Raw genomic sequence first — 22267 nt, forward strand, 5'->3', positions numbered from 1 at the left:
ATATAGTGCATATATACCAATCATTTAAGCACTGCAATGTATCAAAACTATACCCAAACTTATTAAATGGCTCATGTTTAGTTCATACTACCTTTTAAGAAAACATTCCATCTCAATATGAACACTACGTCACTACTCTAACACTTATTTGACATTGCCAAATTAATATCCAATACAATTCTGTAGCAAATGAAAAGGTACACCAACGAATATGAACGAAGTCAACGAACTAGTTTAATGTACAAATACCCGGTTAGCCATATGAACAAATGAGTAAATAATTTAAGCCAAAGAATCACATTGAGTTTAAATTGCTAGAAGCCTATTAAACAATGTTTGAAGATTGCGAGTGTGAGGTCGAGCATCAACCAAACTCGGAAGTGGTAAATAGCCTTGAGAATCGAGCAACTACTCAAATCCATATCGTAGTCTGGCATTTATAGGAATTGCCAATCATCCTCATTGGTTCCTGCATCATTGACAAGGTTCATACCAAGCGAATCATCCTCTTCGAATCTAGTGTTGTCACTTGACACAGAATTACTTGTGACTTGCATTGGGAGACTCCTAGATTGAGCTACAGTGAATAATGGTGCACCATTTGATTCTTCTGCAAGCTTAGAAGCCCGAGAGCAGAAATCATCAAAATCATCTGGCAGACAACATTGACAAAGTGATGTCAGTTATCAGAAAGCTTAGATATTAGCAAAACTACAATTCAACTTGCGAAATTATGCCAAAGTAAACAGCAAACCTTTGTCTCGGCAGTAAAATCCAATAGCCAAAGATGGGTCAATTGAATCTAGGGGCATGTGCCTGCTAATGCTGTTAGGAGTTTTTAAAAGTTAGATATAAAGACGAATTAACAAATTGCAGTTGACAATATAAGAAAATCAATGTTCCTAGAAAGCTTACTTGCAGTGATATGATGCCGTATTAGGCTCTTGAGTATCCCCAGTAATATTAACAACCTGAAAACCATTTAAGACGTATTAGGCTCTTGTAAACCAACAATCATCAACTTAAATCACTTACTTTCTAAATTTACATATATAAAGATGATTCTACAACAAAAATCATAAACAAAAAAAATTAAAAACACTGCCGAAGAAAAGGATTATAGTGCATACCGGCTTAACATCGTGTGGATCAAGGTAAAATGCCTTATCATTCTGAACACCGATAATGTATGTTGAAGCACCTGGTTTTCCACCCAAGATTCCAAGGCTCTGGGGAAATTTAAAAGTTGACTGTAATAATGGAATATACCTGATAACATTGTATACATGCAAGTGATTAGTGATTGAAGTATCATGAAAGTTGAACAACTTTCAAATTATATCTTAAAAACTACATAAGCCAATATTCAAAATAAACAACTACAAGAATATAATATTAAGTGCATCTATCACACATGATTATTATCTTTACTATGTATTAACTCATCAGACAAAGATAGAGAAATCAATCATGTTGCACCACAAAGGTATAATAGATTATGTAAGGAAGATGGTGTATAATTACAACATATGGTTCTCAAACTCTTAAGTTTACTCTTAAACTCTTAGGAGATTACATTCTAGGTCATAAAAACGAGTTAACTCAATATTTATGCTTTATTACGGAGATGAAATATTGAATTGTTGTTGTTTTAGTGGTATTATATTATCAATTATCTATATATGTTATATATAGGTTATTTTAATATTAGATAAAATATTAGAAGTTCAAGAGTTGAGTCTACGTGTCGGGCTTACATAGACCCTATGTGTCGGGCTTACATAGACTCTCGAGTTTGATACCCATTTGTAAGTCTCTATCAGTGTGATTCAATGTCCATATCAGGTATAATTGAGAATATAAGTGGAAGGAAATATTGTATCTTTGGATATTATTTTTATGGGCTACCACTTCTATTATGTAAAAGAATTCAAATAGGCAGGGAACGCATATTAAAACAAACATAATAATAGCAATATAAAAAGGTTCAAATGTTAATCAATTATTTGCTACCACGGAACGTTCAAAAAGTCACACACCTTAGATTTACTTTATCAAGTCCAAGAACCAAAGGAACCAATAAAAGTAGAGGTGTCCAAGAAACTAGGCCCCTCGAAAACTCAGAACAGCGTTTGGAGGCATCTTCAATGCAGACAACTGGAGCTCCACCTCGCTCCCCATCTTCATCTCCAGAAACAACGTAAATAGCCATTGGAAGCGGCGGTTCTCCTTGATCGTTCTTCTCTCTTGGGTTTCGAGCTAGAACTTCCCATGTGCGACACATGGCATATGGTCCCACCCATGATCCAACCGCTAGACCATAACCTTTACCAGCTTGAAGAAGATTGTGGATAGAAAAAGCAGCAGTCTCTGAATCACCAAATAGTTGCAAGATCTCAATATAATCTTTATCCACTGGCTGTAAATTATAAATACAATAATGAGTGAACCTAATGGCATTATACCTCAACTCAAAGCAGAACATACAAAGATTCTAAAACAAAAAGAAAGGTATAAAAAGAACAATCTAATTACTGACGCATTGCATATCAATCACCTGACCTTGTCAATAGTTTTTCTCCACGATCTACCTAATTTATGAAAAAGTAATGCCTGTATATGATGAAGCAGTATTAGTAGCGTTGTTTTGAAAGGGAGAATTTAAGAAAGTACAATGTGACAAAAATTTAGTCAGCATATACCTGGGCAACGAGCATCTGACTGCTTCGAAGCATACAACCCCAATTAACGTCGCTTGTATACTTTGAATCTTCAATTGCGTCAAAGCCTATAAGGTATGTATATTAAGATTTGTTAGTCTACTATCTATCATTTGAACATCGCATATGAAGTAGTATACATTTAACAGACCTTTCCGGTAAGTTATTAATATTTTAGAGGAAAAATCTTGCTCAAATGCTGCAAACACATTACGAGTATCTACATCTCCAGTTGCTTCATGAGGTGAAATTTTATGACACACACCTAGAAGCCATATATCGCCATCAGAGCTCGAAACGTCGGTCCTGACTGACCCTAGTACACGCTCCTGAAATCTTCTCATTGAGCCGCCACTAACGACTTTCCTCACAGCAGCTGCCCACCCACTATTTCGAGAATGAACTGTTTTCTTTTCAGAAGATGATGATTCACTATATGTTTCACCAACTGAAAAACCAGATGTAAAGAAGGTTGACCATAAGGAAGCCTTGGGAAACTTACTATCACTAGATCCTGCCTTTGCAGAGGCAGCTGGCACCTGAGTATTATCAGCAATCTCGGTTGAGCTTTTAGAAGTACACTTTGCAGCAACAATCCTATCACATAAATCCTTCAATACCATTATGAAAGCACGTAAAACATAAGATTTGGCTCATAGAAGCAAACCAAGTTTGTGCCACTATCTGCAAGTAAAGAGGCGAATAATAAACAAAGACCCAAAGATATAAGGTCATCCGTATTCATTGACAATCCAATAGTGTAAATATAACATCTAAAAAAAGAAAAAAGCTTTTCTTAAGCTAAGCTAACATATACTTCAGCTACCCTAAAATGCCATCATAATAGTCCAACTTGGTGGTCATCCCTCCCCCTACAAGATTCCCTAAAAGCCCAAGACAAGTTAAAGCCAAGGAACTTTTCTCACACCCAAAACACTTCAAATGAGAAAAAACATGTTTTTGTGTCGCCCGGATGTACTTCCAGACAAAAACACAATTCGGATGTGTATTTCTGAAATCATGTGTGTTTTTAGAAATGTGGGATTGGCAAAGTTGCTCCCTAAAAGCATCCTAAAATCTAACCATGTAGGTTGACTTTTACCAGCCCCTTTTGCATCCCATGTATGCCAATAGTACTCTAACTGGAGCAAAGTCTCCTTAATATCATTGTTTTTTTTGCAAAAGAAACAAAATTTGGGGAACCTATAGAAAATCAAAACTCTCTTCATATCATGAAAATAATAACTTCTATTCTTATCAATGAATGATCAATCAATTAATTAAGTATTAACATTTAACATATAGCATCCTTAATCAAAAACCCAAATCAATTTTTTTTTTTTAAGTACTCCAAATCTACACAATTATCTTAATCAATTCTAAAATAACATAGAAACGCATTACACATAAACAAAATCGATGCCCAGAATAAATAAAATCATTACACATGTTGAAATTTGATAAGAGCTTCAAAGAGAACAAATAATCATGAAACTATGCATCATCCACGAAAAAATTGAAAAATAAACAAAACCAAAAAAAAGGAATTTTTCAGAAAGACCCAAATTGAATTTGTTTTGAAGGCGAATAAACCAACGTTGATGGAAAAAGCTAAATATCTTTACGAGGAAAACGACGAAAATTGGGAGAAAAAAGAAAAAATTTTAAATAAATAAAAAAAGAGAGAGAGATAGAGAAGAAAATTAACATTGAAATTGGAAGAGAAAAAGGGGAAGTGGTAGCGTACGAAGATAAGGTTTTGTAGCTGAAGGGAGAATCGTGAAAAGTTGAAGAATTTAGGGATCGTGAATTCTGAGCTATGAGACTTTGTTGGGACTCAATTTCAATTTTTCAATTTCTTCTATCAATCAACTTTCTAGGTATGTCTGTTCTGTGAATCTGTAAAACTCAGAGTAAAGGAGTAAAACAAGGAATATTTTAAAAGGAAATTAATTTAAAGTTAGTTGTTTTTCTTCCCAAAAGAATAAAAACAAATAAACAGAGCACAAAAAATAGGGTTTTTTGTTTTCTTAAACGGATCAAATCAAATAACCAATTCTTTTTTTCTTAAAAACTTCTTTTTCTTTACTAACAAATCTTAAATTTTTTTTGTTTTTTTCACCATCTGGATCGTCTAATCTATTTTGGAAGTCAGTTTGACATCATGTGATTTCAGTTTATCGCAGTGACGGGGATCAAACATTGGTCCTTCTTACCAAGTACAACGTCAATCATCGCTAGACCAACTAACGATTGGTAACATTATTTCATATTTTGTAACAAAAAAACATTATTTCTTATTTATACAAAAATTTAGCAATACTGCGGTTGGGATATTAATATTAAGATTTTATCCGTTGGACACCTCATTTTACAAATAAAATAAAATAAAAAATCAACACTTATTATTGATGAAAGAGGTAAACTCAAGCGCTTTGGCTAAAATGAAAGAGTTACACAAGTGATGTACGGTGCACCAGTTGTCGATAAATCTATAACGAATATGAATTTTATAAAATTCACCGTTGGTTATAAAGTTTATATCGTATAGATCATCCATATATATTTTTAACAAAATTAAAAATTATTTAATATGTTATTAAGACTCGTCAAAATTAACGGTTTATGAATTTTTATTTAATACCGTTAATTTTGTTATGTCTCAATAACACATCAAATGATTTTCAATTTTTTAATATGGATGACCTATATGATATAAACTTTCTATCCAACTGTGGATTTTGTAAAATTCGTATTCGTTATAGGGTTATTGATAAGTGGTGCATCGTGCACCACTTGATCAACTTGTCTATACTATAATAATTAGAGATTAATTTACTAAAAAAAAATTGGTTGATAGACGAAAATAACAAAATCATTGAAAAGTCACATACAAAGTGGAGTGAACGGAGTTCGAACCTCGGAATTTTACTTTTTATATTTACCAAAAATGAAATTAGAATTTAGAAAAATAAATAGACTTAAATGAAGTTTTAACCCCTCAAATTTCATAGTTGAGCAATTTTGACCTTATAAATTTAACAATTGTTCAACTTTAGCCCTTTCAATTGTGCTTCGTCAAAAAAAGAGTTTCAATTGTGCGATTTTAACCTCCAAATTTACTCGATTTTGCATTTGCCAACTCTTTATTGACTAAAAATTGCTTATGTGTCATTTTAATTTTTTTTAAAAAAAATAAATGATTCTTTTTTTAGAAAAAAATTAACTAAATAAGTTTTTTTTTCTTCTTATATGTAGTTTATAAAATAAATTTGCATTAGTCCACATGAGTTTAGCTCAATTTGTAAATGACATCGAATATTAGCTCAATTTGTAAAGGACATCGAATATTATATGCAGGGTCGGGGTTCGAACCCCGGACACCCCACTCATCCATTTTAAGAGTGAAATTTCTAGCCATTAAGCTACTTGACAAAATAAAATAAATAAATTTGCATTATAAAATAAGTTGTTTTCTTATATGAACTATTTTTTAAAATTTTATAAACTATTTTTCTAAAACAATAATTATTGTTTGTAAAAAAAACAATAATTATTAAAAAAAATAATACATTTACAAAATTTTGTATTATATATATATTTTATAAATTTTAAAATAGCACGTAATTAAGTTTTAGTCAAAAAATTCAACGGAGAGATTAAAAAATCCAAAATGAGGAAAACTTGAGTGGCCAAAATTACAAAGTCGTGGAGGCTAAAATCATAAAAATAAAAAAACTTAAAGGTTAAAATTGCAAAATTTAAATTTGAGGCCAAAATTGACGATTATAAAATTCAAGAGATGTGAATTAAATTGAATATTGTACCAAAAGAAAAAAATTGAATATTTAGTCAAAAATTATCAAATTAAATCTTTACTGCTATAAAAACTTGACCAAAAAAAAATCTTTATTGTAAAAAAATAAGTAGAACGAGTGGATCTTCTTCGTGACAGCGTCGGCGGCTACCAAATCTCTCTCTCTCTCTCTCTCTCTCTCTCTCTTTCTCTCTCTCTCTCTCTATCTATATCTATAATTCATAAATAGTTCTCCTAACCCTAATCCACTTAGACCAATCAAATTGTTTCATTTAGCCACATCATCCGTTTAAATCCAAATAAACCACTCTACAATGCCACATCATTTCTACTTATATTATTATTATTATTATTATTATTATTATTATTATTATTATTATTATTGTCATCTCTATACTTTTCATATTCTACATTTATATACTTATGGCTTTTAAATCTATATATATAATTCCTAAATAGTTCTCCTAACCCTAATCCACTTAGACCAATCAAATTGTTTCATTTAGCCACATCATCCATTTAAATCCAAATAAACCACTCTACAATGCCACATCATTTCTACTTATATTATTATTATTATTATTATTATTATTTTATTATTTCATCTCTATACTTTTCATATTCTACTCTATATTATTTATTATTATTTTATTATTTTGGGTTATTATTCATTTACATTTTTTTGTTCATTTTATTATTTTTTGTATTTTTATTGTTTTTTTTCAAAAAGGTTAATGTTTTTGCTAATAATCTTTTGTCCAATCTTTGTAAATATAAGGAGTTGGTCGATTGTCAGGACTACTTTCTAATGTTAGTAAAAAAAAAATAGATAAAATAAAGTTTACTAATGGTTGTTATGTCCTGTATGATTTTTATCATATTCGATATTTGAGTATGAGTTAAGTTGATTTATTTTTGCTCCAATAAGTTTCAAATTAATATAAATGTCAAATTCGATAATACAGTAGTTTTTTTGTAAGAGATAATAAATTAGTTTATCCAACTCAGAATCCTCCAATGAGATTTATAATATAAATAAAAACTTATGTTTCAACATCGATTGTTTTCCATGGTCAATTATATGTTGTCATTTCCATAGTTATTTTGAAGAATGAGTTAAAGATATTGCTAATCAATGTTAATGAAGAAGATACCAAAGTAACTTCAAATCTGATGTATAAATAAGTTTTTTAAATGTATAAGCATCGATATATATAATTCCTAGATAGTTGTGCAACCACTAATCTAACCATAGTGTATGAGTATGACCATAAACCGTTTTCATAGTGACATGACAATTTATGGATTACCAACTTATTTTGGTAGATGCAATAGGATCCATTGTAATCTTTTCGAAATGTATAAACACATCTTGAATATCTATCTTATATTTACATCACTTTATTATATTTTTTTTTAAGGAACATCACTTTATTATTATTATTATTATTTTTTTTTATTGATGTTATTATTATAATTTTCATAATACTTATTGTTTCAATTTATACGAATAATTTTTCAACATTATAATATAAAATACCGCATAACACCCGTGCATCGCACGGGTGTGGGACTAGTATATATATATATATCTAAAATACGGTTTTTTCTTTCGAGAATCAATTGGTGGCTCCTGAAAGAGACACACCCTTTGGGAAGAACAAGGAGAAAGAAAAACCCAAAATATTTTCTTCTTCTCTTCCTCAATCTTCATACACCAAATTTATGGATAACAGATGCAAATCTGGTTCACAGCAACTTCGTTTCGTCGCAAAACAACTTCCATCGCTTTTTCAACCCTTCGATAGATCAATTCCTGGCCTTCTGTTTCTACGTTTTGGTCTTCCCAAGTAGCATTCAATCTACCTTCTTTCTCTCACCTGTTATATTTTCTTAACAAAAAGGTTAGTTTTTTTCATCTGGGTTATCTTCATTCAGCTCAATTTTTCAATTTTGTTTCTGGGTTTTGCTTAGAATCATATGTATGTTCTTGTACCTTTGTGTTGTGCTTGCTTTGAATTCTCTATTTATCTTCAATTGCTTATCTTTTACAGGGTTTAATTTTAAAATTATCATTATTATCATTTATCACCCTGTTTGGATAAATTGGTTAATTAAGAGAATAATCACTTATGTACAAACCATGGGCTTGTTTGTATTGACTTATTTTTGAGCTTTTTTTTGAAAAAGCGACTTATTTTTGAGCTTATGGGAAACAACTTATACAAATAAGTAAACTTTTATGTATTATTTATAAGTTTGTTAAGGTATTTTATGAAATAATAGCTTATGAAGATACAATTTTTGCTAGTGAGAATTTATGAATTAACATAAAAGCTTATTTATTTTCATAAACTATTTTTCATAAGCTCAAAAATAAGCTAATGGGCCCTATTTCAATAACAAAAAATAAAATAAAGTCAAAATATTTTCATATAAGCTAAGCTATAATCTGTAAGTTGTCCTGGTGAGCTTATGGAAATAAAATATGCTAAAAACAACTTATGGACACGTCATAAGTTGTTTTCATAAGTTCTCCTCAACAGTCTTGCAACAAGCATAACTCAAATTAGTCAATCCAAACAGCCCCTATGTCTTCAAGTGATTGTCTAATTTACCGATATGTGGCATGATGCTAAGTGCTTATTACAATTGTTGACTTGGACTTTTTGTTGTCTTGGTCTCCAGATTGTGGCTTCCTTAATTCTTGTTCTGTATATGCTGCACAAGTCTTCAGACAGAGATATAAAGTGATTTCTGCTTAAATTATGGTGTGTGGACCACGATGACCGTTTCAGCTGGATCATCCCTTAAGAAGATGTCGTGGTCCAAGGGCAACCAACCTTCTGGTTGGACAGCTTTTGATCTCAAGCAGAAAAATAAGAACAGTTTTGAATCTGTAGTTGACAAGGACCCTTTTCCACCTATAGGCTCATCTGGTTCTATGCGACAAGGTGATAAGTTTATCAAGAAGAAACATGTTCCTTCGAAGCCTTTCTCTTCAGTTCTTCTACCTAATAAAAATTTCCCTCCTTTGAAAGAGGTTGGGAATGGTCAAAAGGCAGCCTCAGGTTATGATTCTGATGGAAAATCTTTTGGGACTACAGCTCAGGAAGATGCTAATTTAGATACCAAAAAGCTCAAAGAGAAACATCCCTGGGCTGAAAATAGCTTGATTGAGGATATCTTGGCTGCCGTTAATAATAATGTTGATAAGGCCGTGGCTTTATTGGAAACAATGGCATCTGCAGTCAATTTCGAAGAACACAAAATATCAAGCGATCCAAGATCAACTATTTCAGAGACTGGTGAAAGTCTTACGTCAGAAGAAATGGTCAAAGATGACATTCTCTTCCATTCTAATTTTGTTGGTCACCTCCAAGATAACGATAAAGACTTGGAGAATAGAAATGCTTCATTAGGTCCGAAGTTTTCTAATGTCAGTAACCTGAAATACAAAAGAGACCTCTTGAATTCTATTCCGGATGAGCCTGAATGGGAGGAAGATGATATTTACATCAGCCATCGAAAGGATGCATTGAAGACAATGAGGTGTGAATGCTAACTCATGTAATCTTTCTTGAGATGGTTTTGGTTAGTTCTGTCTTGCTTGTATGTGTTTGTCTTAGTATGATTATTTATTTATCAGATTTTTTTTTCCTCATGTTACATATATATCTTTTTAAGTCTCTGCTATCAACTTTTTTATACAAGATATATGAGGAAATACGAGCACATCTTAATCCTTGCTACCGTTTATGACTTCTCTTGCCAATTGTTATTTTCTGATTTGCTTGCTAGTGCATTATATTATTGTCGCCTGTTAATTTTCTCTTGCATTTGTTCTGTATTCTAGTTTTCTTCAGTTTAAGATAATAGTCTTAACATGGTTGACTTAGTTTGGGTTTATTATAAATTCTCCAAATCAAACTTGTAATTTAATTGATAATATGTTATAACCTACAATTTCTTGGTTCTCTGTCTCTGAAATCCTTGTAGTATGGATAGGTAAATGTTCGCCTAAAGCTTAATCAATCAAAATAGGAAAACATAAGTTCAAGAATTCATTTCCTAGCATTGTTTTTACTTTTTTTACTTAATTTTATGTCAATGATTTGGTTTGGATTTACAATTCCTTCAAAAAAGGATCTTTAGCCCATTCTGACTTTATTTAATATGACTATTCCAGTTTAGAATAGTCTGGAAGACTCAAATGGTCTAATTAATTCACCCTACATAATATGTCTCTTTAAGACACTCCATTCGTATCAGATGTTCTAATCTAAGCTTATATTTTACCGAAGAATAATGTGCTTCAATCATACGGTTTTAGTCCTTGCTCATAATTAGAGCTGAAGCATTTTGAATTTGACAGTGTGTCTGATTGAAGACCATTTATAAATGTATATGTGAGAAGGAAGAGTGCGAATAAGGTGGAAACTAACCAATTGTAACTAATGACAGCTGTAACTGAATGTAGTAAATAGGGAGAACAAAGAATTACGTGTATAGAAAGTCAGTTTGAAATGAAACTATGGGAGAGTTAAGGGAACTCTCGAATGAGCCGTATATATTGTGTACTAGATTCATAACTGAAAATCATACTCATCCAGAGGGTTCTCTAATAAAATTTCAATGATTTTCTTCAATGTTTCTTCGCAATACTAGTTGAAAGGATTACATCATGGTGTTACACTTTTCAGATTGTCACTAATCATCAAGATTTTATGTCCTATTAATTAAAACAGGTCAGCATCACGACATTCTAAAGCAGCCGCTAACGCTTTTCTAAAAGGTGAACACTTTTCTGCTCAACAACATTCAATGAGAGCTAGGGATGAATGGAATAATGCCGACAAACTTAATTCTGAGGCAGCCACAAAAATTTTAAGTATCAGGAATAGTGATAATGATATATGGAGACTGGATTTGCACGGTCTTCATGCAGCCGAAGCTGTTCAAGCATTGCAAGAACATCTCCATAGAATTGAAAGTCAAGGTTTTTCAAAGAGCTCAGCCCCTTCAAATGGTGTGAAGAAGAATGGGTCTGTTAGCTTCATGGACTCGGAAAATTTGGATAAGCACGCACCAATGAAGCTTAGATCATTAGGTCTACATGTCATAACAGGTATTTTGGCTTCTTTTTAGATAATGCATAACACATAAATTCTTCATTTATCATATGAAGAAACATTTATCAGAAGGCTTTTTATTTTTAATCTGTCTGGGAGATCTACTATCCTATTTCCTTTCTTTCAACAGTTTTCTTGTCATGTCTGTTAGTTTGTTGTTATTCTATCGAAGCAAATATTCTTCAAATTTAACTTTGGAATGATTCTTCAAAAAATGTTGTGATTCATTGCAAAACTGCGGCGGTTTCCTTTATTATAAATATTTTATTTCAAAAACTAAAAAACACCATCTTTGATATTTGTTTCTCCGCAGGTGTTGGCAATCACAGCCGAGGACAAGCTGCTCTTCCTACAGCTGTAAGAAGTTTCCTCAGTGAAAACAGGTGGAACATACTGATACTTTGCTAAAATTCATATCAATCTAACTGTTATAACATATAGTGTAATGCCATCCTTACTTTTTTTGTGTAAGTTTAGAAAGATAGAAGGTTTACATTGGCACTTATTATTTGTTCATTTGTATTGTTCTGCAGATACCGTATTGAGGAGACGAGACCAGGAGTGATCACAGTGTGGCCCAAGTTTCGCCAGAGTTAATGACAAGCATGTATTCTTATACTATTGAGTTATGAGTATTCTTGTGAAGATCTGAAAGTTTGTATACATTGTGTAATTTTACCATGTATTTCTCCTTACTGGAGTTACATATTATAATATGCAGTGGGGAGATTTAATTATACATGTAATAGTCTTTACCTGTCCATTTGTAATAAGATGTTTCTCTTAGCTTTGGAAACTATATGTCTTTTAATTATATATTTATGGGAATTACTTGTTATAAGAGAATAAATCGATTACACTCCATTGTATATGAACTCAATTGACAGGCAAAACATGAATTCAATTGACATGTGTATGTGAACTCAATTTACATAAAAATCCAAGAATCTTGATCTTGGTAATGATAATCTAATAGCTAGCTTGGATTTCAAATTGTATTCTAAAATTGAAGTTAATATGAATTGTTCAATCTCTTAACTAATCTATCCATCAACTGATGCGGCGATTGCACGGTTTTGCAACCTTCTTTAAGAATACTTTGCAATCTTTTGAGTTTATTTTAAAATAGCTTTTGATGAGAAATATATTGGGAATTACTATTGCAAAGAAAAGATCAAGATATTGTAAATGCTATGACATTCGTTAAAGTGTCAAAGGCAAGATAGCAAAACATGAGAGAAGATGGTTGGTGTAATGTTGAAACAGTTTCAAACTTGCATCACTTTCAAGTTGAAGTATTTTATCAAGTGATTGACAAAAAACTTCAAGAGCTTAATAACAGATTTACAGAGGTGAATAGTCAATTGCTTATTTCTGTAGCAAGCTTAAATCCACAAGATTCATTTTTTGCATTTGACAAGGAAAAATTGATTAATATGGCTCAATTTTATTCGTCGGAATTTTCTTCTGTGGAGCTTTTTGGACTTGAACTTGACAATCAACTTGAAAATTATATCATGGATGTTCGTTCTGGTGAATAATTTTCTAATTTACATGGAATTAGTGATCTTTCAGGAATGATGGTCAAAACTAAAAAACACATTGCTTATCCAATGGTGTATTTACGTCTGAAGTTAGCATTACTTTTGCATGTGACAACTGCAACAGTTGAAAGGAGTTTCTCTGCAATGAATTTTGTGAAGAATCAAATGCACAACCGTATGAGGGATGACTTTTTGAATAATTATTTGGTCACATACATAGAGAGTGAGATAGTTGATAGTGTTGAAAATGATAAAATATGCATTCCCGTTGAGAGCAATTGTAATTCTTGAATTCATATCGGTACATTTTTTGTTATCTTTGTGTTGTAGTACTTTGGTGCCCTACTAGTTTCTCCGGTTGTTTTTTAAGAATTTGGTGTTTACTAGTACTTTAATTGGTGTAATTTTTTGTTATCTTTATGCTATAGTACATCAGTGCCATGTTAGTACTCTGGTTGTTTTTTTAACAGTTTGATTAAATTGGTTTTGTGAAGTTTTATTCCTTTTTACCCATTAGTATAAGATTTATAATCTTTTCCTCTCATCTTTACCTCAATAAAATTAACAAAAACTTAAAATGACCAAATCATGTCATTATCAAGTATCAACCAATTCAAAATCGACAACTGTAAAATCAAATTCAACATAAAATTATCCAAACCAGTTCTCAGATTTCAAATCAAACCCTAAAAGTCAATCGATCTAGCATCTAACAATAAAGCAGATATAAATCGGAATCCATATTACAACAACACAATGAAAACGCAATAAAAAATCACGAAATTAACGAGATCTGTTTAGAAATCTATCTACCTGACTGAATTTTGTTTGGAGCTGAGTGTTAACATCATCGAAAGCGCGACGAAGATTGAAGAATTCACGGCGAGCTTCATCGGAGACGAGAAGCTCTTAAATGTTAATATCTCTACAAATAGTAAAGGGATGTTTATCATGTCACTTCTAATCTAACTTGTATATTTCCACACATCGGATGCAGATTTCCTGCAGTAGATTTTCACAAAGTTTTCACACAGTTTTAAATCTGGACCGTTGATCATAGATCAGACGGTTCAGATTGAACTGCAGGATATCTATTTCCACACACATCCACCCTTCCTCCTACCATGATTTATGAAACCCTATAATATTAAACTTCTTTGTTGCTGTGGTTTTTTGCCGCAGATATCGTAAATGTGTGATGCACATTTAAATAGACACTCAAAAAGATTGCATTGAAAACAAACTCAATAAAATTGAGGTCATCTCCTATGGAGAATCTCCATTTAATGGACACAAATAGAAGGGGTGTAATGTAAGGTATTCTCAACTATGCTACTTCAATTTTAATCAAAAGTAATGACGTAGAAATTACATGCACCAAGAGAATGTTAGTAATGAAAAGCCTAATTATCAATATTTTATAATAGTAATAATCATCAAGGTTATGTAATTACATCTATCATTGTACAAAATTCTAAGTTGCCACTTTTCTAGATAATTGAGTGATGATGGTTAACCTTTGCTACTTTTTTTCATTAACATTGTCACTCCACTAGTGCATTCAATTTTGACTACATGCAATCACAGTCTATGTTTAATATCATACCGGATATGTCAAATATCATACCGGATATGTCAGAAACATGATGATCCTCCGCGCCGTAATTTTTCAAAAACTACACTCTAAAGTTTAACAAAATTACTATAAATCACCGTAATTCTGACATAGTGATATCAAACGTAGCTTAGTTGACTTCACTTCCACTTTGCATAGAATTTTTCATCACCCCACATCAACATTCTATTCAAAGGAATCCTAACACCTCTTTCCTTCAAATGCAAATGCCTTGGAACAATTCTCTTCTCCAAACTAAACCCAAAATACTGAGGAAACTTCTTCAACTCTTCCAAATCCCTCTCCATCTCTTTCACCAAATACACAAACTTCGGCCACAAGTTATTCTCCAAATCATATCCCAATATGGCCGGCAACCTTGCACACGATCTCTTTGCTTCCTCCTCCGTAAACCCCACCACCTCCTCCATAAACCTCACCCTCACGCGGAGCTTCTCCACGCGCGTGTTCAACAAATGTGCATTCCGGTTCGTTGGTTTGTTCAGGTTATTAACTCCGATTTCCTTGAGGAATTGGAGAGTCGGTTTTAGGAAGTGGTTAGGGTCGCTGAAGAGGAGGTTAGGACAACGGAGGATGAGGCCGCGAGAGTCTTCAACAGTGGCTAGGAGGTCGGTGGTGAGGAAAGTGAAGACAGGGGAGATGTCGGTAGGAGAGACTGCGGTGGTGAAGAGATGCGGAGAGTAGTGGACGAGACGGGGGATGTCGGCGTCGGAGAAGGAGTGAGATTTGAGGAATGTGACGATGGTGAGGATGTGGTTGACGGCGTCAGGGAGTGGGAGTTTGCTGGGTTTGGTGTTGGGGTTGATTATGGTTAACGATTTTAGGTAACGGAGATTTTCACGGTAGTTAGTTCGGAACTTGATGTAACCGTTTCTGTTAGGGTAATGGTTTGGGGTGATAATGTTTGGTGATTGGGGGTGTGAATATGAAGAAATAGTTTGGGGATGGTGAAGAGAATGAATGAAGAACATTTTGTTTATGTTTGAGTTTGTGTAAGTTAAGAGAGAAAATAAATGTGAAAGAAATAATTTGGAGTTTGATCACACTGGATAGATAATTTTGGAGCAAATTTTTTATATTTATATTTATTCAATTCTATTCTATCCACACAATCATTATCATGATAACCTCATCCTCTCAAACATGTCTTATTTCTCAAATTTCATTGTCAAACTCAAACATTCAAACAAGAGTATGTTGAACAAAATGGTTAAACCCATGTGGTTAATGAGTGAGCTTCAGTTAATGATCAATTGATTGAGAATGTCTTAGTTCAAATATTGAGTGAGCTTCAGTTAATGATCAATTGATTGGGAGTGTTTAGTTCGAATATTAGTTGAAACATGTTTTTTTCTCTAAAATTTGAGTTAAAAAAAAAGTACTATATTTTGAAAATATTGTTTTGTTTTGTTTCTGTAAATACTATGCAGTATAAAAAAAGTAAGAGCGTGCTTTTCTTCATTCTTGGATAAAGTCCAATTTGAATGGTTGACTGCATTCATCAGAATCAGACGCAGGGAGAAGGCTCTGGTGTACATTTCATTACTGTAGATATAGTTGAATTTGAATGACATCGATCATTTTGAATTTGAATTTGACCTCTTGTAGTATTATCGATCATTTTCATTATGTTCCAAAACACTACTGCTAGAGCTTTGCAAGTAAGATACAGACACAGAAGCACTATATACTTTGATTCAAGTATGTTATCTTCTCGAAGGAGGGAGTATTTTCACCAAATGTTACATGCCAAGTATTCTTCCAGTCTCTAGAGAAACATCGATATTCACCTCTACTACCACCTTCTGCCAAAAAAAATCATATTCTGGTGGCCAGTGACCACTTCAAATGGAGACATCTTGTTTGTATTTCCAGTATTTCCATCACGAAACGAACCCGAGTAGCTCAGTATAGCTCTTAAAGATATTAAATTAGAACTTCTAAAGTAAGCAATGATGATTTTAATGGAAAATTAATAAAATGATCAACTGAATTTAAATGACCTGTTGAATAAAACAGGACTAGATCGTAAAATGGGTGACAATACCTAAGGATACCATGTATTTAAATAAACAAATATACTTTTAGGAAAACAGAGTAGTCAAAATACTAGTATTCATCAACTCAAACGTTCTGTCTTTTACTCAAAACAACGATGCAGTATACTGTATACGAATACCTTCACAAACAAGGTCAGCAGTTGCTACCAACTTTAGTAAACCTGCTTGAATTATAACACTGCAATCTGTATTTGTCCATTAACCGACATCAACAAAATACATACACAAACCACAATCATTACAATCTAATCTTTTCGATAACAAGAAAAGCAAACCTACACATTTCAGAATCCCCTGGCAGTATGTCCGCCGACAAATACATCTTCCAACTGGATTAAACCTTAACTTTACCTCCAGAACCTTGATGATATCATACTCGGGTCTCCTTGGTCTTACTCAAATGTTAGAAGGTTAAATGTTGTAATGGGAAGAATGGAAATACAAGTGGAATCACATCAAGTACAGCAACCTTCAAGCTAAAACTAGTAGACTGACAGATTATGCGTTGATATTTATTGTGTGAGAAGTTTGTATGAGGGTAAATCTTCTAGCTGTGTAAGGTCATCAAGCAGAAGTTCTTTCTCCAGCTGACGCCGTGTAGATTTCATCACTGTCTGTAATAACATTAAGTGATACATATAAGCAAATATAATCACCAGCAATCTTAAGAAACTTCTACACTAAAATTAAAATTGCTAATGCATATATTTCTCTTTGGCTACAAAATAAACTCATGACAAAGAATACATACATTAAAATCCATGTATGACGCGCGCATGGAAAGCCATTGATTATCCATCAGCTTGAATGTTATGCAATAGAGAAGATCAAAAGCTGACTCATTTTCTGTCAGACACACATAAATGAATTTAGTTACTTGATACAAAGTTTAACTATAGTGAATACTACCACTATATATAGTAAAAGTTATAATGTTGTAAACACAAGTATAAGGGATTTTTCATGAATCTATTACAAATGATGCAGCACCAATCAAGTGAGGTCAGAATACAGTTGGCAAAAAAATATGAAAGAGGTGGAAGAAACTTTTTGTAACATTTCCCATTTTGTTAAGTTACAACCTCCTTGTTTCCCTTCGCAATTGTAGAAAAATACAAGAAAAATCAATAATTACAAATACAATATACAAAGGATACCTGCAAGAAATTTTAGGAAAGTTGCTCCCACCAGTGTCCTTGGCTTAACTGTCAAAGCAAACAAATTAGTAACAGATAACATCATAATCAAATTCAATAAATTCATGATATTGAAACAATTACTATAAATTCATGATATATATCACATTAGAAAATATCCTAGGGTTGGCGACAAGACAAATTTTGGATGGATCCATGTTTACATGAACCAAAAGAGAAAACAAAATTTATTTAAACACACAGGGACCTGGCAATATTTTTGAGGAAAAAACTAATAACAAGTTCTCTAATATGGAAATTTATTACATAAATGCCTAAAGGTGAGCCTTTTGTCATTTGATTGGAACCAACTTCTATTCTTTTCAAATCAGTAAACAAATGTTCCCGAACACGTATACATCTCCCATTATCCTTTTAGTTTTAGACATGATATATGCTGAGAGGACAATTATAATAAAGGAAGAAACTGATCAACCTGCTTCAAGATCTAGCATTTGAATAAGCATGAACGTTATGTTAACACCAGCAACAGCAAATGGGTACTCCCACACTGAACGATCTCCTTCCTGCTTCCGTAAAAGATCTTGAAAAGATTTCTACAAAATCAAAAGTTTAAGTTTTATAATAAAAAGACATGAATAGAACATTCAAAATAGACTTAAGGTTTGAACAGAAAGTTCTAGAGGGATTCAACCAAAATTATACTAATAAAGGCAACCCAATAAAACAGGGGTCCAACAAAAATGCAAATATGTGTCCAGAACAAACTGAAAGATCATAGCCATGTATCTTAAATATAATTATCCACATTAAATAGACAACAATTCATAACATGCATTGCATTCTATGTTTCAACACCAAAAAACTGAAAATATGCAAGGAAACTACGGATAAGAGTCAAAACAAAAAGGATGTGCCTTATTTGGGAATTATCTGCTGAGGAATCTCAGCATTAAGTCATGTTATCATAATTCACAATATGTACCCAGTCTACAATGCTTAGGCAGGCTTGGATTTTCAACATCGAACCAATGGAAGGAATTATGGAGAGGATTTTATTACAAACTTGCGTACTTTATATTTTACACGATGCTTGTGAAGCTGGTGTAATTTCAGAGAGGCCATTGAGAAAGAAAAAAAAAAACAAGACCAATCAATTTCAAAATCATTCTTATTTCTCATTTATAATTCAGCCTAAGATACTAGACTGTTTCTTAAAAATAAAGCAACAGAACAAATCAATCTGGCCAAATTTCTTCTATCATGGAGGAAGTCTAAAATCCAAAAGCAATAATTTTTTATTCAGATCAGCAAGGAATTCAGGCATTCAGCAAATTTGTTGTTCCTACATCAACTATCAAATTAAGCACGCATGAAACAACAAGACGCTTTTTAAAGAAGTAGATGACACTCCATTGATTCCGAACCAATAACACTAAACAAGAGGACACTTCATTCTTCAAACAAATACAGGTCTAACAACAAAATGTTTACCTAACTAGGTTCTTTAAATATTAGAAACAAAGTCTCCCTTTATTTTGGATGAAATATACTAATATGGATGCTTTGTTAACCTCTCTAGGCACTCAGATGAGGTTTATTCATTACTTCTAAATCTAAAATTTGATTTCGGCCATCTGAAGTAAAAAAACAAGGCTCCAAAATATCAATTACAACATCCAAAAGAGGGAACAACAATAAAATATGACATACTGGGAAATTCTTGGCAAAAAACAGCAAATTCTCCAATGATATGTAACCACCACCCCTGTCAATGATATGTAGAAATATAAATCATTAGTGACAAGAAATTAGAATGACGACAAAAAGTGAATTCAACAAGAATAATATGTACCTAAAATCTGTTGATGGATCCTTCCCTTGCCATCCCATGTCTTTCCACTGCTCTGAAATCAAGCCACGGAGTTCTTCTTCAGGAAATGCAGCATTCCATAAAGCCCTTAGGGATTCCTAAGATAATGCATAAAAAATGAATGTAATCAGTAAACTACATTCTGAAGGCTCCAAGAGATATAAGTCTGCACATGTGATAATAAGCCATAAGTCGCACCTAAAGCTATAGACACATGGCTTTAAGTATTTGATGGACTTCATAATTATTGTCACATTGCAGCTCACATCACTTAGACTTGAATTTTTTTAATAGAAAGGATACCTGGTGCTCGAGGATAGAACTATCATATGGAACATCTATACGACTCTGAAGCCTCTGCAAGCATTCTTCCTGAAAATGGAAAATTCAGCATTGCGAATTTATTGTGCTATATACATCAATATTAAAAAACAGTAGAGAGCTGCATATTATTTTGATCTCAGACAGCCCCAAAGACGAGCAAGGATCAAAATTCAAAATACATAAATACAATCCAACCACGTGAAACATTGTCATGATGAAACTATTGAACATTCGGAGCACACTATAAACAGTGTAAAATACAATTGAAAAACATTTGTTGTTATTTGGTGAGAAGATAGATTTTTTTTCCAATATAAATGTATACTCAATATGCATATAGTTAAAAAGATGCTAAGTAAAAAAAAAAAAACCATATATAACATACTAATTTCAGTTTCTTAGTCTGTATGAAGATCGAAGAGTCACAAAATATATTACCTGTGTTGGAGTTAAATCAAAAGAGGGTCGAGCATCACTCTCTCTTCTTTGTGCACATACACAAGACAAACCTCGACCAAGCCATGCCGTTGATCCTGTCACAAACTCAGCTGTAACAAAATAAAACCTCCCATAAATGAAGATCTGAGTTTCAAAATTTTCTGATACAATTTTTTAGCAAGTTGATCGACTGAAATCATCTATTAGTCATTATCCTCAGCACACATAAGTCATTAATCATATTATTTTGTTCACTTCACAGTACAGTTTTATTTCCTTCTAACTTATGTGTACAAATAAGTCATTAATCATATTATTTCCAATCATTAAGACATCCACTGGTTTTATTTCAATCATAATGCTAGCCACTGACTTCATCACTAGCTTGCTTTATTTACAATTTTCCCACTATTTTTGTACTAAATTAGTTGACCTCTGTTTCACACGAAAAGTAAAAGATTCACAATAGTATCTGCATTTTCCAACACAAATGAATATTGCTAGATCTACGCTATAACCTCATCACATAAAGTACTTATATAGTATTAAGCTTTTAGACTAAGATTAACATCATCTTCGATAGTTAAATTGAGCTCAATATAGATCTCAATTAAGCTCAACACTATTGAATCAAAACTATATAATAAATATTAAATATAATAATACAATAAGGAATAAACATTCAAGTGAAGGAAAAGCAAAAGGAATAAGCATTGACGGAGAGAGAAAATCACGAGAAAATTTAAACAGGAAAATTCGAAAAAACGAAATACCAGAAGTTGAATGGCACGTGTTGCCTCGATCAAGACCTTGTGAAATTCTCCTAACAGCGACGAATGAACCACCTCTATCATCCATTTTTTGTTCACCAATTCTTCTCTATATTATTATTATTATTACTAAAACAATAGCAACGAAAACTGCACCGTCATCATCATCACCAACATCATCACCGCCGCCGAGAACTGAACTGAGAATCCACCAGTATGACGGAAAATCGCAGTGTCATCCAATCGAAGCGGAAGAAAGCGAATATGTCGGGATAGAGAATCGAATGACCGAAATTAGTTAGAGCAAGAAACGGTTAGAAAGAGATAGAAAGATCTGGATAGAGATTTTCCCGGGAAAGAAACGGAAAAGGAAAAGATTAGGTGGAAAAAGAAGAGAAAAAGAATCTTGAAGAAAATCTAATATCTAATATATATGGTTAAAATGATGAGTGTGAGTATATAGGGTTTATGCAAGATCTGTTCAGTTACGATTTATTTACGAATTTGATTGTTTAAAAGAATAAAACGCTTAACGCATCATTCGGCTTTTCTTTGCCGTTAAGGCGTTTTGTTTTTTCATGACAGACAGACAGACAGACTTTAACTATACACTCTCTCTCGCTCGCCTGCGCTCTTTCACGCATACCACATTCCATTAATTAATTTCATCAAATTATACTACCAAACAATATAAAAAGGCCTTGCAAACAAATTAAAATTAAAATCTTTATCATAAATATTTCATTTCATTTTTATTAGAGCATCTCCAACGTGGTTTCTACAATGCCATGTAATA

The 22267-nt window shown here is 32.6% G+C and overlaps 4 protein-coding genes across 18 annotated transcripts; 1 reads left to right on the top strand and 3 right to left on the bottom strand.

The window, feature by feature from the left end:
- Positions 1-39: 39 nt before the first annotated feature.
- LOC123888485 (cysteine protease ATG4) lies at positions 40-14121 on the bottom strand. Of its 14 annotated transcripts, none has more exons than XM_045937549.1 (10): positions 14027-14121; positions 3223-3317; positions 2872-3123; positions 2703-2788; positions 2563-2613; positions 2040-2419; positions 1131-1269; positions 916-971; positions 755-825; positions 40-652 (listed from the first exon to the last, which is right to left on the bottom strand). In XM_045937549.1, exons 1-10 carry the CDS (start codon positions 14104-14106, stop codon positions 438-440), a joined length of 1425 nt encoding a protein of 474 aa, XP_045793505.1. In that variant the 5' UTR covers positions 14107-14121; the 3' UTR covers positions 40-437. The 14 variants fall into 14 exon arrangements, with proteins under 14 accessions (XP_045793505.1, XP_045793509.1, XP_045793507.1 ...); XM_045937553.1 differs by lacking the exon at positions 14027-14121 and adding an exon at positions 4429-4646; XM_045937551.1 differs by lacking the exon at positions 14027-14121 and adding an exon at positions 4468-4645 and having other exon boundaries at positions 3223-3404.
- Positions 8133-12465, top strand: LOC123888487. Its single transcript, XM_045937563.1, has 5 exons — positions 8133-8441; positions 9226-10089; positions 11286-11665; positions 11983-12052; positions 12203-12465. Exons 2-5 carry the CDS (start codon positions 9323-9325, stop codon positions 12264-12266), a joined length of 1281 nt encoding a protein of 426 aa, XP_045793519.1. The 5' UTR covers positions 8133-8441; positions 9226-9322; the 3' UTR covers positions 12267-12465.
- Positions 14122-14601: 480 nt separating the features above from the next.
- On the bottom strand, positions 14602-15909 carry LOC123888488 (transcription termination factor MTEF1, chloroplastic). Its single transcript, XM_045937564.1, has one exon. It carries the CDS (start codon positions 15818-15820, stop codon positions 14969-14971), a length of 852 nt encoding a protein of 283 aa, XP_045793520.1. The 5' UTR covers positions 15821-15909; the 3' UTR covers positions 14602-14968.
- Positions 15910-16947: 1038 nt separating this feature from the next.
- LOC123889676 (ELMO domain-containing protein B-like) lies at positions 16948-22158 on the bottom strand. 2 transcript variants are annotated; one of them, XM_045939114.1, is made up of 9 exons: positions 21475-22158; positions 20702-20811; positions 20243-20311; positions 19922-20037; positions 19780-19834; positions 18542-18662; positions 18067-18114; positions 17661-17755; positions 16948-17523 (listed from the first exon to the last, which is right to left on the bottom strand). In XM_045939114.1, the coding sequence occupies exons 1-9, from the start codon at positions 21557-21559 to the stop codon at positions 17422-17424; spliced, it is 801 nt and encodes a 266-aa protein (XP_045795070.1). In that variant the 5' UTR covers positions 21560-22158; the 3' UTR covers positions 16948-17421. The 2 variants fall into 2 exon arrangements, with proteins under 2 accessions (XP_045795070.1, XP_045795071.1); XM_045939115.1 differs by having other exon boundaries at positions 20702-20796; positions 21475-22132.
- Between the last annotated feature and the right edge of the window lie 109 nt (positions 22159-22267).

This window comes from Trifolium pratense, linkage group LG6, assembly GCF_020283565.1.
Source record: "Trifolium pratense cultivar HEN17-A07 linkage group LG6, ARS_RC_1.1, whole genome shotgun sequence".
NCBI lineage: Eukaryota > Viridiplantae > Streptophyta > Magnoliopsida > Fabales > Fabaceae > Trifolium > Trifolium pratense.